This window comes from Durotheca rogersii, assembly GCF_024521655.1.
Source record: "Durotheca rogersii strain YMJ 92031201 chromosome Unknown GGS23scaffold_4, whole genome shotgun sequence".
Taxonomy (NCBI): Eukaryota; Fungi; Ascomycota; class Sordariomycetes; order Xylariales; family Xylariaceae; genus Durotheca; species Durotheca rogersii.
In genome coordinates this window covers 2,200,919-2,216,972 of record NW_026251235.1, presented here as the reverse complement: position 1 = coordinate 2,216,972, position 16,054 = coordinate 2,200,919, and the positions used below count along the sequence as shown (strand labels likewise).

General features: G+C 57.1%; 5 protein-coding genes across 5 annotated transcripts; all 5 read right to left on the bottom strand.

Annotated features, from left to right (window-relative positions):
• Positions 1 to 2,096, bottom strand: GGS23DRAFT_603590 (uncharacterized protein; the record flags this gene model as incomplete). Its single annotated transcript, XM_051519490.1, has 4 exons — positions 1 to 37; positions 179 to 993; positions 1,053 to 1,057; positions 1,196 to 2,096. 4 exons carry the CDS (start codon positions 2,094 to 2,096, stop codon positions 1 to 3), a joined length of 1,758 nt encoding a protein of 585 aa, XP_051374955.1.
• A 283-nt stretch (positions 2,097 to 2,379) lies between these two features.
• GGS23DRAFT_617332 (glutathione S-transferase) lies at positions 2,380 to 3,703 on the bottom strand (the record flags this gene model as incomplete). Its single annotated transcript, XM_051520858.1, has 3 exons — positions 2,380 to 3,114; positions 3,283 to 3,586; positions 3,649 to 3,703. 3 exons carry the CDS (start codon positions 3,701 to 3,703, stop codon positions 2,664 to 2,666), a joined length of 810 nt encoding a protein of 269 aa, XP_051374954.1. The 3' UTR covers positions 2,380 to 2,663.
• Positions 3,704 to 5,045: 1,342 nt separating this feature from the next.
• GGS23DRAFT_617326 (uncharacterized protein) lies at positions 5,046 to 7,106 on the bottom strand (the record flags this gene model as incomplete). Its single annotated transcript, XM_051520857.1, has 7 exons — positions 6,762 to 7,106; positions 6,514 to 6,642; positions 6,381 to 6,386; positions 6,143 to 6,300; positions 5,699 to 5,775; positions 5,531 to 5,627; positions 5,046 to 5,480 (listed from the first exon to the last, which is right to left on the bottom strand). Exons 1-7 carry the CDS (start codon positions 6,817 to 6,819, stop codon positions 5,046 to 5,048), a joined length of 960 nt encoding a protein of 319 aa, XP_051374953.1. The 5' UTR covers positions 6,820 to 7,106.
• A 1,477-nt stretch (positions 7,107 to 8,583) lies between these two features.
• On the bottom strand, positions 8,584 to 12,775 carry GGS23DRAFT_556145 (PXA domain-containing protein). The gene is made up of 2 exons (XM_051515642.1): positions 9,068 to 12,775; positions 8,584 to 8,997 (listed from the first exon to the last, which is right to left on the bottom strand). Exons 1-2 carry the CDS (start codon positions 12,673 to 12,675, stop codon positions 8,937 to 8,939), a joined length of 3,669 nt encoding a protein of 1,222 aa, XP_051374952.1. The 5' UTR covers positions 12,676 to 12,775; the 3' UTR covers positions 8,584 to 8,936.
• Positions 12,776 to 13,332: 557 nt separating this feature from the next.
• Positions 13,333 to 14,842, bottom strand: GGS23DRAFT_556143 (putative methyltransferase). The gene is made up of 2 exons (XM_051515641.1): positions 14,524 to 14,842; positions 13,333 to 14,455 (listed from the first exon to the last, which is right to left on the bottom strand). Exons 1-2 carry the CDS (start codon positions 14,664 to 14,666, stop codon positions 13,744 to 13,746), a joined length of 855 nt encoding a protein of 284 aa, XP_051374951.1. The 5' UTR covers positions 14,667 to 14,842; the 3' UTR covers positions 13,333 to 13,743.
• Between the last annotated feature and the right edge of the window lie 1,212 nt (positions 14,843 to 16,054).

The following is a 16,054-nucleotide window of genomic DNA, read 5'->3' as shown; positions in this document are numbered from 1 at the left end:
TTAATGCCCCCCCTTTTTTCTTTCCCCTTTTTCTTTTCTTTCACTATCCATACCCTTCCCCCTCCCCGCTCCCTCCCCTCACATGCCAACCCACACAACCGCGCCCGCGACCGCCGCCACCAGGAGCCCGATCGCGAGCGTCGCCGCGCTCTGCGCCGGCGAGATCGGGACGAGCGACGCGGCGCATCCGTCGCCCGCGGACTGGAGCTCGAGCAGCACGGCCTCGGCGCGGCGGATCGGGACGGCGAGCGCGCCGCCGTGGGCGACCACGAGGGTCTCTGCGGGGGCGTCGTCGGCCGCGGCTGCGGCGCCGGTGCTCGGGTCGAAGGCGAGCCCCGCGACGGTGACGCCGCTCTTGGCGTTGGTGCCGGGGGCGGCGAGCCGCGCGGCGGCGACGCGGGCGCCGGCGCACCAGGGCGTGGCGAGCCGCAGGGTGGCGGCGGGGCGCGCGCCGGCGCTGTGGTGCGCGGCGTCGCGCGCGTCGGTCGCGCGCAGCGTCGACGGGTTGCCCAGCCCCGCGGTGCCGTTCCACACGCCGACGTCGAGGAAGACGAGGCGCCGCAGCGCGCGCCCCGCGTACACGGCGTAGCCGCTCAGCGCGCTGGTGTTGGCGCCGGGCAGGGCGGCGATGCCGAGCGCGGGCGCGCCTTCGCCTTGGGTCCGGTTCGCGCCGGCGACGGGCGCCGCCACCCGCGCCACGAAGTAGTGCGCGTACCAGCCCGGCCGGATGCCGGCGGCGAGCGACTCGTTCTTCAGCTCGTACGCGGCCGGCGTGAAGGCGCTGTACTCGCTCTGCGCGCCCAGGTGGAAGAAGGTCTGTCGGATGCCCAGCGCCGCGCCGCCCAGCACGTAGTCGACGCCCCACAGCGCCGCGCCGAACGTGTCGCTGATCCCGCTGCGCCCCCCGCACGACACCGAGTTCGTCTCCCCCATGACGAACGGCGCGCCCGCGCGCTCCGCCGCCGCGATCTGCGGCCCGTACTGCGATATGTTCTGCGCCCCCCCGCGCCTGAGTGTTAGCAAGTCCTGCGCGCACCGACCTACAAGGCTACGATACCTGCCCGAGAGGAGGGGTGGGGGTCGTCAGCGACTTACTGCCGAACGGTTAGCGGGCGCGCAGGAGAAGACCGAGGGGAGACGGAACGACGGGGAAATAGAGCGGCCCTGGGGGGAAGGGCGCCGGCGGTTCGCTTACCAAGCCATAGCGTCGTGTGGTTTGACAGCAGATCCAGGCGCATGCGCAGCCAGCGGGCTGGGTCGCACGAGGACTGGGGGTAGAGGTGCATGGCGTAGCTGGAGATGAGGGCGCGGTCCTCGGGGCGCTCGGCGATGCCGCCGGCGCCGTCGCGCGTGAGGTTGGCGACGCTGAAGTCGTCGATCTCGTCGTGCTGGTCGTGGACCCAGGGCGGGTCGGCGATGACGCCGGCCTGGAACTTGGGCGCGGCCGCGCCCGCCGCCGCGTACCAGTCCGCGCCGGCGATCTGGCCCGTCAGGTTGCGGAACTGCACGACGTAGGCGTCGACGCCCCAGTCGGCGCCGCGCCACCCCTTCGCGATGAAGTGGTCCACCTCGTTGCCGAGCTCGAATTGCGCGAGCCGCGGGCCCAGCGCGGCGCCCGCCGCTGCCGCCTGCGCCACCGCGTTCGCCCACCCCGACGCGTTCGCCGCCAGGTTCAGCGTGTACGTGAGCTCGGTGCCATCCGGGAAGTACTCCCCCCAGGTGCGGAACCAGGCCGGCGTGATGTCGAAGCGGTTGGCCGCCGGCAGGCCCGGCCGCGCGGCGGACACGTTGCCGTCGGGCAGCAGCGGGCCGTCGTGGAGGTAGGTCTGGTCGGCGGTGTTGCCGCCGACACGGATCGGTGGCGGTTTGCCGGTGACGTTAGCGACGGCGCGCAGGAGCGTCGCCGCCAAGGGCGTGCTGGTGTAGGCGTCGACCCAGATGGGCTCGATCGAGTACCCGTACACGTCCGGGACGAGGGGCCGCGTCGCGAGACCGTCGGGGATGTCGACGTCGATGACGGTGGAATCCTGGGCTGCGACCTCGACGGCGGCACCGGCGGCCACGAGCGCCGTCAAGAGAACCGAGCGAGCAGCCATGGTGGATATGAGTATTGTGACGATGCTGACGATGGGAGATTGTTGTGCTGCTCCCTCGTGGTCACGCTGAGAGGCGGCGGCCCCGACGGTTATACCGGAGGAGAGCGAGCTTCAGGCCAGAGACCTCCATCCTATCACCGTACGACACCGCGGGCCACCTTGCGTGCCCTCTCCTCATTTGCCCCCCGACGGAGTGGATTCCTGGGACCAAGATCGAGGTTGCATCATGCAGCGCGCCCCCCCTACGCATGGATCGTCAGGTTCCATTGCGGGGGTCGTGAGCAGACGGCAAGACTTCGCACCTCCTCCCGGGGGAGTTAGCACCGAGTTATGGGTCTCTTTTCTTCCGGCCGGAAGCCATCGCCGTTAGGACGACACCTCACTGGTACGCAAGCACGTTGGAGGTGAGGAGAGAGCATCTGATATTTCGTTTAATTGCCGTGGGCATAGCGTTACATCAATCTGACACTTCGCTCCACCCCTGGCCTGCCGTTGGCGATCTCTCTTCCTTTCCCCCGTCTATTCTTCATTTTAGGAACCCCATCCGTCCTTCGTCTCTCGCCCCTTTCAAGGCGAGGCATACTTGTACCCGTACTTCTCCTTACTTTCCTTCAGAAACTGGGCCGATTCCTCCGCCGCCTTCTTCCTCTCCGGGTCCGCCTCCAGCGACTTCTTAATGGTGTCGTTGGTTATCTGGCTCTCGTCCGGCACGGCGATGCCCTTGCGCACCGCAGGGCGCTCTAGGCAGCGGTCGATCCACTCCTTGACGTGAGGGAACGCGTCGATGTCAATGCCGCTGAAGACGGCGATGTTGCACCACCCCAGCAGGTTGATGTCGGCGATGCTGAATTTTCCGCGCCCCGGCCCGACGATGAAGTCGCGCCCCGCGAGGCGCGCGTTCAGGATCCCGTACAGGCGCTCCGTCTCGCCAACGTAGCGCTGCACGGCATAGGGTATCTTCTCCTTAACGAAGCGGAAGAAGTGGTTCGCTTGTCCCTGCATCGGGCCGAGGCCGCCGCTATTCGTAAGGTTAGAAATTTGATACCTGCCTAGATAATACGCCCGCGCCAGCCATAGAGGTGCTGGGGCTGTGCTGAGACCTCCCTCCACGCTACCAGAGACGTTGATCTCGAGCTAATGGTAGGCGCCAGGAGCAACCAGCCGGCCTCTCCGGAATCCAACTTACTGTTGCCAGGCCATCCACTCCTCGCAGACGGTGTAGTCTTCGCTATCGACGGGGAAGCTGAACCTGTGTTCGGGGTCGTAGAGGCGCGTCAGGTAGCCAAGGATGGCTAGGCCCTCGAAGACGGCGAAGCCGCCCCGGTCGTGGTCGACGATCGCCGGGATGCGGCCGTTGGGGTTTATTGCTGTGAACCACGGCTCTTTCTGGGTGTTCTTTAGGATGTTTATAGACTGGTATGTGTACTTCTTGCCGTACGCAGCCTTCAGCTCTTCGAGCAAGATACTGGCCTTCCAGCCGTTCGGCGTGCCTAGAATAGCAGCATAGAGTTAGCTAGGCCACCCGGTGTACCGATCGCGAATGGGGACGGACCAAAGGTCAAGAGCTCGATGCCGCTCTTAGCGACGAGGCCGGTTGGTTCCGACATATCGTGGACCTGCTCAGGAGGTAGAACGGGTACCGTTGTTCGAGCCGTAGAGAAGGATGATATATATTGCACCGTTGCGGGACGATTGCGAGAGTTGTGGACTTGGGGAAAGAAGAAAGCCTGAAACGGAGATGGACGGCTGATGGCGATGATACTTATACCTGTCGACAGCGGACGTCTCGGTAGAGCCTTGCACAGCATCGAGAAGGGATTGTTCTTCCGATAACACTCTCTCCAACAGACGGCGAGACCCAACTCTTCAGCACACTGGAAGGTTCTCTGAATTACAAACAAGACTCTCTATCCATCTATGATGTGTGTTCGTCTGAAGAATCGGGCACGGGCATTGGCACCGGCTCGCGCCGCCTCCCCCCTCAGTAAGTCTCACTTAAGTCCGTCGACTCGCCCACTACTACCTTCTGTAAACCTCCCCCACTCTCTCCGACGGCTAGGCGGTTATTAATCACGACGGGACCGCACACGTATCTGGGGAGTACGGAGGAATATCCCTCGTCATATTCTGCTTAGTAGCTACCTTGGATCAAGCCCACACTGTGGGTTGCGGCCAGCAGCTTGACTGGAGAGACCGTCGTCGAGCTAAACAGAAAGGCGATCTCCTCCACCCCCCCCCCCCACCAGGTTGCTCCGCCTTGGCGCTTCGTCGGTGTGTCATTTATGCCGACTCTGATCTTCGAGCAGCGTTATTCTTGGGCCGGATTAGTGAGATAGCCCCGCGGCATGATGACACGACGAGACCGGCTGAGCCGGTTTCCGCGTCGCCCGAACAGTAATTAATAATCATTACGACCGCAAGAGCCCGCGTTGGGTTACAAAAATGTCTGAACGGATTCTGTTACGACCCAGGCAGGCGAGAACTCCGTCCCTCTCTTCGATTTGCGATTCCCCGAGATACCTCATTAATACACATATACCTACACATACATATGCATATCACACACTCTCGCGCGCGCACACGCAACGTTTCATTCGTAAAAGCAATTGTCACTTTTGTTTCTTCATACACACGGGTAACCAGAAGCCGATACCGAAAATATGTTGTCATGGCCCGACAGGGATTCTCAAACAGAAACCCATTTTAATCCTGTCACCCTCATCAAGACATCGAAAATTTGTCCATCAAAAGTCATTAGGCAAGTCCCCTATTAGCCAAACCTCCCCCTTCCTAGGCATCTCCTGTCCTCATATTCGTTACCTACTTGAGTCCTAGCTCCCATAGTTCCCTTACCGGTGTGACGTGGCGAGCCAACCATACAGGGCGATACGACGTGGGATCTAGATAACGTAAGGGGTGGATCGATTTCAGAAAGATGAATAAAGAAGGTTACCAGTAGCCGCCGCCGCCGCCGCCGCCTCCGCGACGGTACTCCTCGCGCGGATAGCCGCCGCCGCCTTCACGAGGCCCATATCCACCTTCCCGAGGAGGGAACTCTCGCGGGGGCCGATCGTACGGCCGGCCATTGACATACGGGTCCGGTGGGGGCGGATAGTCGCGCCGGTATGGCTCTTCGTAGCGTCCACGTGGGGCCGGGTACTCCTCGACCGGACCGCGACGCGGCGGAGATCGATATCGACGATCCTCGTAGTACTCTCGGCGGTGAGGGCTCCTGTCGCGGTAATCGTCGCGGTAGCCGCGGGGGCTATAGGTGCGAGGTGGTCCACGCCTCTCGTAGCCCTCACCTGGTGGGCCGTACGGTCGGCGGCCGATGGGAGAGCGAGAGCGGGCGCCACGCTCACGCTGAGGGAAGTCCGGCTGGGTCTGGTGGATCACGTTAGCCTGCGGTCGCTACAGAGGGCCGTGAGACCTACATCGGCAACACAATTCACTCGTTGTCCCTTGAATTCGCGGTTATCAAGCTTCTCGACAGCAGTCTTCAAATCAGCCGCGGTCTCGAACTCAACGAAACTACCACGGCTCGTCAATAAAATCTAGCCAGTCGACGAATCCTCGAGGTGGCAGCCGGGACTGCGACTTACCCACGACCGTTGCCGTCACGGCCCGTCTCTGAGTAGACGACATCCAGACTTGATTGCCGAGCAAAGTCTTTGAGGTCCTAGATCCAGATTCCATGTAAGTGGGAGTCCGAGGAGCGGTGTGGAACACATGCGGATGAGGCCAAGATCTCCAACTCCAGAAGCAGCACCAGCAAGGGAGTTCGGTCAAACCAATCCAAGCCGGCGGATACGTCCAACACGGAAATCCTTGAGGCGCCATGACTCGCTCCCAAGACCTGTCCGCTAGGATTCGGGAGAAGTAGATCGCCAGCCACGACACCACAAAAAAGACGTTGGATACCAGCGTCCTCGCTGTGGAGGCGAAGAAAACACACGTCGCAAGACGGCCCGCTGTACCAAGGGAAATGATGATTTGAAGCCAGAATCCGAGGGCGAAGGAACGGAGAAACGGGAGTTTTAACAGACCTGCCAGCTGGTATCATTGGGGAGTCCAGTAATCTGCATGCGATAGGGAGTACGGCGAGGACGCGGGGCGCTGCGCTCATGGCCACCAAAGCCTTCGCGGTGGCGAGAACCCCGAGCGAATTGCACAGTCAGACGTTCGCCCATGAAGTCGGATCCATCTTTTCGTCATATTAGCCAGGAAGACGGGAAAACGATCATAGGCAGGAGAGACGGTGGCCAGGAATGGTCCAAGACGTACGGAAAGCTGCGGCGGGGCCAAGGGTTAGCTAGTGAACCAACGTGTCGTACCAGAAGCATCCGGAGACGGTAAAACAATAACAACATCGGGTAGAGAGAGAGAGAGCATGTTGGGGTCCTAGAGAGATGCTCACCAGGAACAACATCGCGCGCATCCATAGGATCCTTGTATTCGATGAAGCCGAAACCATTCATCAGCTTCACCTCGGTGATTTCGCCAGTGCCATGGGTCGCGAAGTGGGCCTCAACATCGCCCTTGGTGGCTAGACGGGGGGGACCAGTTAGCAACAGCAAAACGGCGACATCGAGCTGAGGCCGGGCACTTTCGCGCGTAATCGCACAGCCTCAGGCGCGAGCCGGCAAACAGGGCACGATGACTTACCGCCCTTGGGCAGGTTGCCCAAGTAGAGTCGGGTAGAAGAAACCTCGGTAGACGCCATGGTCGCGCTCGGGAAATACGGCTGTACGGGTTGGGATCCAGGTCAAGGCAAGTGTAGCACTGAAGGGAGGGCTGAGGTCCGCCAGCGCCCAGGGGAACTCAGGATTGAAGTCAGTGTGCGAGGCGTCGCAAGAAAGCGTGATGGGCTAGTTGGGAATTTTGGGGGTTGTAGTTTTTTTTTTGGGCGGGTTTGGGATGATGGCGGAGAAAATTGTCACCCAAACCAGATTTGATGGTGGTTGGTGGGCGAAAATCAGGTCCGGAGGGACGTCGAAAGGTGCGGGAGACGGAGATAAACAGGGTGGGAAAGGCAGAAGAGATGATAGATAGGCCGGCTATGCGTGTCAGAGGGGAGGGCAGAGACGGTGCAGCCCAGCGACACTGGGTAGCAAGCAATTTTGATCAGGCTCCGTCTTCCTTTGGGAGAGGTAAGTAGGTGAGGTCGACAAGATCGATGTGATTATGCAGAGACGGAGTTGATGGGTGATGGGTGACAGGTGACGGGTTACGAGTGGGAGAGAAGAAAGTCGCGAGAGAAAAAAAAAAAGAACGAGGGAGGAGTGCGTGGCGTACGGTGCATTGGACAGTGTGGAGGCAGCAGGTACGTACATATATGTACATATGTATGTACCTACCTATGTACGTACCTGCTAGATGTGCCAGAGACATGATGTACCCCAGAGCATGGATATATATCTCAAGAGTACATGCCTACACATACACTATCTACGGATGGTTAGGCAGGCTCGGTGCACAGTACGTGCAGCCATCCACTCACAGCTTCCTCTGTTGCACCTGACCTACGGCGGAAGGCAGGTTCCACTTCAATTCCGTTCAGCGCCGCCCGGGGGTTCACACGATGAGGTGTGTACTTGCGGATATACTTTGTACATGTATAGTATCGTAGGCGTGCATTAGGTACTCTATAGGTACCTACCTCTTTCCCTCATGTACTATATACACGCCGATGACATGGATGTATGTTCTATACCAATGGTATATACAATATTGGCGGCAAGCCTCTTCTGACGGCCCCCCAGGAACCGATGGAGAAGACTCAGCACACGTACTTGGCAACTATACATGCTTCTTTGATCGTCGGGTTGATCTACTGCCATCTGCCATTTTCAGGCAGGTCTTCATTTGCGCCCAGCCACTCATGCTACGCAATCTGCTATAATACTATTGTGCTATGCTATACGCATGCACGCTGATACATATCAATTGGTTCTGTCCATCCTGTTACATGTGCGTATACCCAAAGGCTGTCCCCAGGCGCGTTCGATTGGGCGAAACACTGGCAGTACCTGTAGTCGCCTTCTTACCACATTGCCTAAGAGGTACCTAGGTAGGTAGGTAGGTGCCGAAGTAGCAACACAGAACTCACCAAGGTACCTACCTTAGGTACATACCTACCTAGGACCCGCGTCCCGGCAATGTGAGATCTGCAGGTCCGTAGAGAAGGGTGCACCTACTAACCCCAGCCAGGCAAGGGTTGGCAAGCAGGTACCTCCCATCCGCATGCTACATACCTCCTACATTAGGTTGGGCACATTACGTACCTCTACATACATAACCTTAGGTAGGTAGGTACACATAACTTGGGTCGTGTAGAATGCATCGTAAGAAAGCAGGACGACACGGGACATCTCAACAGCAGGTAGAGATGCCTTAGGACACCGGCACCTACCCCCTCTTATAATACTGGAATCAGACGTAAGGTGTGTAGGGATATTAGTAGAGGTACCTACCTAGGAGGTAGAGATACCTAGGTACCTAGGCACCTACTAAGGTAGCGGCCCGGCACGAACTGTCAATGGTAGTACCTGGCGGAGGCGCTCGCCTCACATGACAAGTTGCCGGCCACGGAAACAACTTCATACAGGGATGTGGCAAACGGCAGCCTCATCGTCTCTCACTTTCCTCCTCCGCCTCCTCCGACTCCCCCATTACGTCTTCCCTGCCAACAGCCAACACCCCTCAACCATGCAGTAATTTATCAACCCGTTCCTTGCCTTTCCCTCCCGCTGGAACCCTCCCATCCAAACGCCAATGCTATGCCGTGCCCAAGCGAAGAGACCAACATTAAGTATTACCTCCTCCCCCCCTCCAACCTAATCAAACTTCGTTAAATAGAACGTCAACTAGTTCATCTACGATCGTGAAGACCAAATGGGCGCTGCGGGGTAGTGGTTCGTTAGCATCGCGGCGCGCCGTCAGAGAGGGGGGGGGGGGATCGCTGTACATACTTGAGTCTCGTGTTGTTGAGTGTTGCAAAAAGTCTGCGACTGGCCGCTTGCGCATTCAGTCGCCCAACCACATTCCCGGCTAAATCTGGGACAAGCGTCGCGAGCATCAGACTTGCTTCTCTGCGAGTCTTCGCCTTCTCCGACGCCGTTCTGGTCTGTCGGTTTTTATTCATCTGCCCGCCGGGCCACATGCTGTCCCTCAGGAGACCGATGTACTTGAGAACGGCATCCTCTTGGATCAGTAGGCGGAAATTGTCTCGGACCTTGCGCTCGATAGTGCCTCCGAGCAGTTGGTGCAATACGACGACGACGGCCCGCCCGCGGAGCCAATTGTTCCCCCGGTTGAGGCCGAATATCTCGAGGAAGATGTCGCAGATCGGCTTGATGAACGGTTCGAGCTCCTTGTCCTCGAAGGCGTTCAGTTCGGCCTCGGCCTCGGCCGTCGTCATGGCATCCTCGTTGACATTGAGCGGCATCGTGCTCATCTGGCTAGTTGCCGCTGCGATAAGGCTCTGTCCTGCTACTGATAGCTGATCTAGAACCGGTATGTTCCCCAGGATGTCTTCCATGCCATCGGCGACGGAGTCGTATAACCGGGTTATCATATCCTTTTTGTCCTCCCGGCTCATTAGGTCCTCTCCCTGGGTGATCACGCTTTGCGATAAGAAAGCTCGAAGATCCCGGCTACGGCACACGTCCGGCAGGAGGAGTAGTTGGCGTAGGTATCGCTCTAAAGCCTCACGCCGCTTGCGGAGAAAGTCGCTTTGAAGCTTCATGACCATCCTCCGTCGCGGGAAGTCGAGATTACGTATTGACGGGTACCTGTCGCGTAGTTTCTGGTGAAGCTCGAGGAACTCGCTATATCGCCGCGTTACAATCCAGGTGGCGGCTGGCATCTTCTCCCCCGCGTCCCTCTGTACCTCGACTACGTACAAGGCGAACTCTTTGCCATCCTCCTCTCGGCCGACCTGAATCGACTTGATCCTGATCGATGCCCGACCATAGAGGCTATTGTCGCTCTCCTGAATCACGTACTGCTGTCGCTGTAGTTCTTTCCGCCGAATTTCTCTCCGCAGACTTGCTTTCGACTTCCGCAAGATACGTAGCTCGGCAGTATTGTTGGTCAGCTCCGCCTTTTTCGTAAGTGAGTCCACGACAGCCTCCTGGGCAGCTAGTCGTTCAATGTCGTTGGTAAGGGCAGCAATGGCCTCCGCGAGACCCAGGTCTCCAGGCGCGGCTTCATGCACTTCATCCTCGTCCTCGCCATTCCCTTCTGCATTGTGGTCTTCTTGTTCGTCCGACAAAAATTTATCTTCGTCCCCAAAGAGATCGTCATCCACGAAAACACCGATCCTAGACGCTGGGCTGACAAGTCCGAGAGACGCCAAACTGGGTTTCTCGACATCCTTTCCGGGTTGCATTGGACGTTGATGGTCTAGCGAGCCCCTGGTCGAGCCAATATCCTGGGTTGAGAACAAGCTAGACGTCCCATCGTCGTGCCCGAATAACGACTCGCGAAGGTCCTCTGCAGTTTGCGGCCGATCGTCCTCCATGATTGTATTGAGTGCCTCTTCCATCGCCTGGACAACCTGGGTATCAGGTACGGGTCTTGATGGTTCCTGATCAAGGCTTTGCACCGATCCAACCATCAGATCATTTTCAAGGTCGTCATCATCAAATAGGGGCGAAACTGGATTGTCGTCTAGCGAGCGTCGATGGCCCATCAAAAGATCCGGACCATGGGTAGCTGCGGCTTTCAAGTCCACGGCAGATAGACCTCGTCTTACCTGGGTATTCAAGGTGTTGGTGCCTGACGCCGACATGGGCGAGGCCCGTAACCCATACGACTGTGAAGCGCGAAGTGGGGGAGGCGGAGCTGTTGACGGCCCAGCTAAAGGTTGTTGAGCAAGGGGAATGCTCTGTGACGCTTCCTCTGATGCGAGGGCCTTGTAGAACAGGTCTGACTTCTTAAACGAACCGAGATGCTTAGATTGCATATCCTCGAGCACGGTGCTTTGCGTCCGCAGTACAGCACGTCGTGCCTTGTGGTATTGTGCTGGCGAGGCTGCGGCACCAGCATCGAGGAACTCACGTATGGCACGCCGTGACCCAGCTGGTACCTTGAGTTCTGGCCGAGACAAGTATGCTTGGTCGATTTGGGCGAGATCAGCCCGATCGGATTCAGACCAGGGACTTAATGTGGAAGGTAATTGCTCGTCATCGGGACCATCATCTTCTAGGGGCGTTCGAAACCCATCCACGACCAGCCAGAACTGCACGAGGGACATCAAGCCTTGCCTGTCCATGTATTCCATGAAATAAGAGAGACCTGATGTGTCACGCAGCAGCTCGACCAACGACGCATTCTCGAGTTTAGATAATCCGGCATTTGGCGGCAGGTTACTTGACATTGGGACGGGCTGCTTATCACCCGCCGCGGCCAGTTGCTGAACCCTCTGATCAAGTAGTCGCTTGCCCATCTCTAATCGACGGAGGTAGACCTGATCTTGGCTGGCTTGCTGAGAGTCCCTTTTCAGTTGGCTCGCTACCTCACTTCGGAATCTCCTGGCGTCGGATAGGTTGTTGAGCTTGCGGATCGTCCTGATAAATCTTTCAAAACGACGCTCGCCATCCCCTACACTGAGCCGCGGAAACGCTATCGGTTTGGATCTCTTTGGCGCCGGCGACGTATGCGCATCTAAAGCCGCACGAAGTTTACGAACCGTCGAGCGGTCCTGCAACATGCTCCGCCCATAGTTCTCCATAACTTGGTTCCACGTGTCTGGTTCGGATAGCAATTGCAAGGTGGGAAATAAGATAGCACAGGCGACGATTTCGCGGACAATACTGAATACCACCCGACTGTCAAGCAGGCTACCGGGGAGCACGCTTGGTAGGATTTTGGAAACAGTGCGTCGTAGGTGGTCTTGCTGTAGCAGTCTTGTATCCGAATAGGCCAGAGACAGGGCGGGATGGAGTTTGCCGTCTCTATACTTTGCGGCGATGGCCAGGTCGAGTTCCTCGGACTCAGTGACATCTCGGTTCAACTTGCGACCGCGCACTGCCTTTTCTGCTTCGTAGAAGTCCCGGAAGTGAGTCGTCAACAACGGAACAATCCTACCTGTGACCACCTCGACTAGGTCTGTCTCGAGCAAGCGGTCGCGGATTCCGTCCAGCGCGTGTCGAATTGCCCTGTCCACCTCATTGGAGAACACCGGGTTCTTGCTGATGTTCGAATACCACGACTCGACAAAATCTCGTATAATTAGGCCGAGCAAGTCGTCCAAGGCGAGGGACACGGAGGGGGAGGCGGGATAAAGAGGACGCTTAACATAGGTTTGTCGAATTCGTAGGGCGGCGACCTCCCGACGCCAGGATCCGGCGCCTGCAAAGCTGACCGAGTTGGGTCTCGATGATCTGTTTCGCTGGTCGTAGGCAGAGCTCCGAGATGTCAGTAGGAGGAGCAGGCAGGCCAGAAGGGTGGCGATAGCACCAGCGACGAAGGCATATCCAGCCCATCGAAGGGCTGGCAACCAGCTAGTGGCATAGCCCCATGCGATGAAGCAGACGATACCAGCGAAAGCGACGTCTCTCCCCTTAAGGGCCATACTCCGTTCCAGATCGCTTGAAGACTGGTGTCATGGTCTATTGCGAACGGGGAGGGTTGCTTGACCGATTGAGAGAGTACGTATCATGCTGTATGGGAATGACGGCGCTTCGCAAGCCCCCCCTGCCAGGTGTGCTTATCGACTGATAAGAAGCGGAGGGCTCGTTAGGTACCTATGCGTAAGGTAGGAATGCACGTAAGCTACATATACACACATTGGGTTAGGTGGCACCTAGGGAGGTACCTACAGGTAGTACAGGTACATTATGATATCCAGGGTAGGAGATAATGTACCTCCTAATCTCCTACTACAACCCTTACACTTCCCCTTACACTTACTCACAATTCAACTACGAATAGAGTCAGTTCTATACCTCCTATCTGCATGCTCAATCCCCCTAACAAGAAGAATCTTCTGCACAAGACGATGGTAGATACCTACCTTGAACCAAATCCATCACGTACCTTAGGTGGGTATGTAGCACGCGATCCGGTAGAGATCGCTACTAGAAGCATGTGTTCTATGCATAAAGGCTTACTTGCGTGTGCAAGTACGCACGAGAAGTGAGGATGTTCGTTCATTAGGAGGCAGTCTGAGGACGTGTGTATGTTCGTGGGCGTGGAGCATGGAACCCCGGCGGCCTGGGCACTAGGTAAAACGGCTACAGGCACCAAACCCACATACAGCATGTACCCCAGACATTACATGCAGCATACCTTAGCCAAACAGCTGGTGTTGGATGGGTAGTCGTCGGTACGGTCGTAAGCAGCAAGCATATTTATTCTTCGAAGCGTGAGGCGTGAACTACCCAGCTAAATGCATACATGCTGTGGGTTATCCTAATATAGGAAAGTCGTGGCTGCTTGAGCGGCGTCGCCTAGGACGAACTGACGTGGAATTCCGGGAATATTCATGGAAACCTCCGACCCCCGGAAAGATGGCCCCCCGCCAATGTAGCGTTGTTCCCGTAGTATTTCGAGTATCCTAGTAATATCAAGCTACGGATTGTGGCCCAGTCAGTTTAGATGCTGGTGGTAAGAATGCCTACACCTGTGTATGTACACGAGCTCACCACGGAGGATCCTCCAAGCGCCGAAACAGGGCGACGAACTTGGGGCCCTTGTTCCTCTCGACCTTCTTCCCCTCCTCGGTTTCCATCCTCATAACCTCGACGCAAGCGTCCGCCTCCTGCTCTTCCTCGGGCACCCTCTCGAACGCGGGATGCGCGTTGAAATGCTGGACCATCCAGCCGTGGAGGTCCTCGACGTCTGTGATGGTGTACACGATCCCACCGGGCTTCAGGACGTATGCGTACTCAGAGTTGAGCGTGGCGGACACGATCCGGGCCTTGTGCTTGCGCTGCTTGAAGTGCGGGTCGGGAAAGCAGATGAAGATCTTAGCCAGCTGCGCCTTGCGGAAAAAGTTGGGCAAGAATTTCATCGTGTTCGCCCTCAGGCAGGCAATGTTCCGGTACAGCTTCCGGTCCGCATTCTGCACCCGCAGCGCCTTAATCCGGTCCTGGACAAATTCAGTGACCTGGGTCCGGATCTCCATGCCAAGAAGCAGCGTGTCTGGCATGAGGGGGCCCAAAGCCACGAGCAGACCGCCAAAACCGCATCCAATATCCACCACCTCGACATCTTTCGAGAGCTTCTGCGGTGCCGATGCGGCCGTGGCTACTGTCTCGGCACAACCATCTGTTCCCGACGGGCCAGGTTGGATATCGGCAATAAATGCCGGGAAGAGCGCAGACCAGTCCATGTCCTCTGGCCTCGCAGGACTGCGACAGGTGAGCATAGGAATATATCACATACGAGGAATACATGTAAAGACAGCAGGCAGGCATACTATATCAAGTTATGGTCCGAGAAGGGATTTGCGTGAGCCCGCTGGCGATAGAACCTCTTCTGGGGCATATGGGCGGCCCCATTTTCTCGCTGAGCCTGGCGGTAGCTCTCCCGCTTCTGCTTCTTGTTTGGAGGCCCCGGCATGGCGGGGGTGGTGATAGCTTCGAGACCGAGTACCCAGGAAACGCTATAGTGTGATTGCCGAGGGCAAAGTGAAATAGAGATTTCCGTGTGAGCGCAAATTCGCAGGTACCGAGGTCTCAGATCAGCCCAACTAGTCCCCTGTACCTCACCCCAACCTCTAACCGGATTAGGCGATTTTGCCGAGCTTTTTCCCTGTCAACCAAACTTTATCCCTGTCACCTAAACTTTTCGTACAAGGGTCACTAAATTCTCCTTTCTAACCACCGTACGAACGTGCACTTGATTTATTCTTTTTCGCGATTAAAAGTTGCCCTAGAAGCATTTAATAAACAATTAACTAATCGGTGGTGGTGGTGGTGGTGGTTTGGTGGTGGTGGTTTGGTGGTGGTTTAGTGGTGGTGGTTTGGTGGTGCAGTTGACTTGGTGGTGCTAGTTGACTTGGTGGTGCAGTTGGCGGTGGTAGAGGCTTAAGTAATCAAAAGGATCTCACCCCAACCAACTAGTGGAGTAAGGTCGTAGGAAAGAGCCAATAGAATCTTTAGGAAGCCGCGACCCGCTTTGGGGTGAGGTTCAGGGGACTAGTTGGGCTGATCTGTAGACTCCAGGTACCTCCTAACCAGTCACCGATGGAAAGAATCTGAAATTCGGATGCAGCACCTTAGGAGGTACCTAGCATCCATGGTTTCGGTCAGGAGGTACCTGAGCAAGTGAGGTTCGGGCCCATACACAGACATCCCCCCACCCTTGCGTGAGGCAACAATGTACGTAGTAGGTAGATACATCGATAGGTACACGTATCTGAGAGGTGCATTACAGAGGTAGGTACCTCCTAAATATGTGACGTACCGATTATATATACCCGCCCAAGCTACGTGCCTAGGTACCCAACGTATGGAAATATTAAGCTATAAGTTAGATTAGGTACTACGCACTCTATGTACCCACGCAGATACTGAATGCATACCTAGGTACCTACCTAAGGTACCTCTTATGTATACCTTGATGTACTTAGGTAGGTACTTAGGCGGGTACTGTTGAGTTAACAACGACGGGGAGGTCGTGGTGGGGTTAGAAGTTCGAGAACGGGGCGGATGGGGCGGATGGGGACCCGGCCGATGTGGGGGGGGAACTACTGATAAGCGATAGGCAATAAAACACGGTAATAACTTCACAGAGCGCATAAGTATCCGTGCCTATACCCGGTTTTTACGCTAACCAGGTACTTCGCGTCGCTCCCGGTGGGCGGAGGGAGCATCGGTTGCCGCAGCAACCGCGTCCCAAAACTGAGGGTGACTGCGGCCAAGGGTGGTCCTCCATACAGAACGGAAGGACGTATGTACGTATGCATGTACATACCTCCATGGACCGGTCGAGCGACTTATGTATTT

What these genes read in the sequence shown, in the direction of transcription:
- GGS23DRAFT_556145 (XM_051515642.1), bottom strand. Translation starts at nt 12,675, where the DNA reads ATGGCCCTTAAGGGGAGAGACGTCGCTTTCGCTGGTATCGTCTGCTTC. An exon ending in CTCAACAACACGAGACTCAA is followed by an intron (nt 8,998 to 9,067) that starts GTATGTACAGCG and finishes ACTACCCCGCAG; the next exon opens with CGCCCATTTGGTCTTCACGA.
- GGS23DRAFT_556143 (XM_051515641.1), bottom strand. Translation starts at nt 14,666, where the DNA reads ATGCCGGGGCCTCCAAACAAGAAGCAGAAGCGGGAGAGCTACCGCCAG. An exon ending in TCGGACCATAACTTGATATA is followed by an intron (nt 14,456 to 14,523) that starts GTATGCCTGCCT and finishes CACCTGTCGCAG; the next exon opens with TCCTGCGAGGCCAGAGGACA.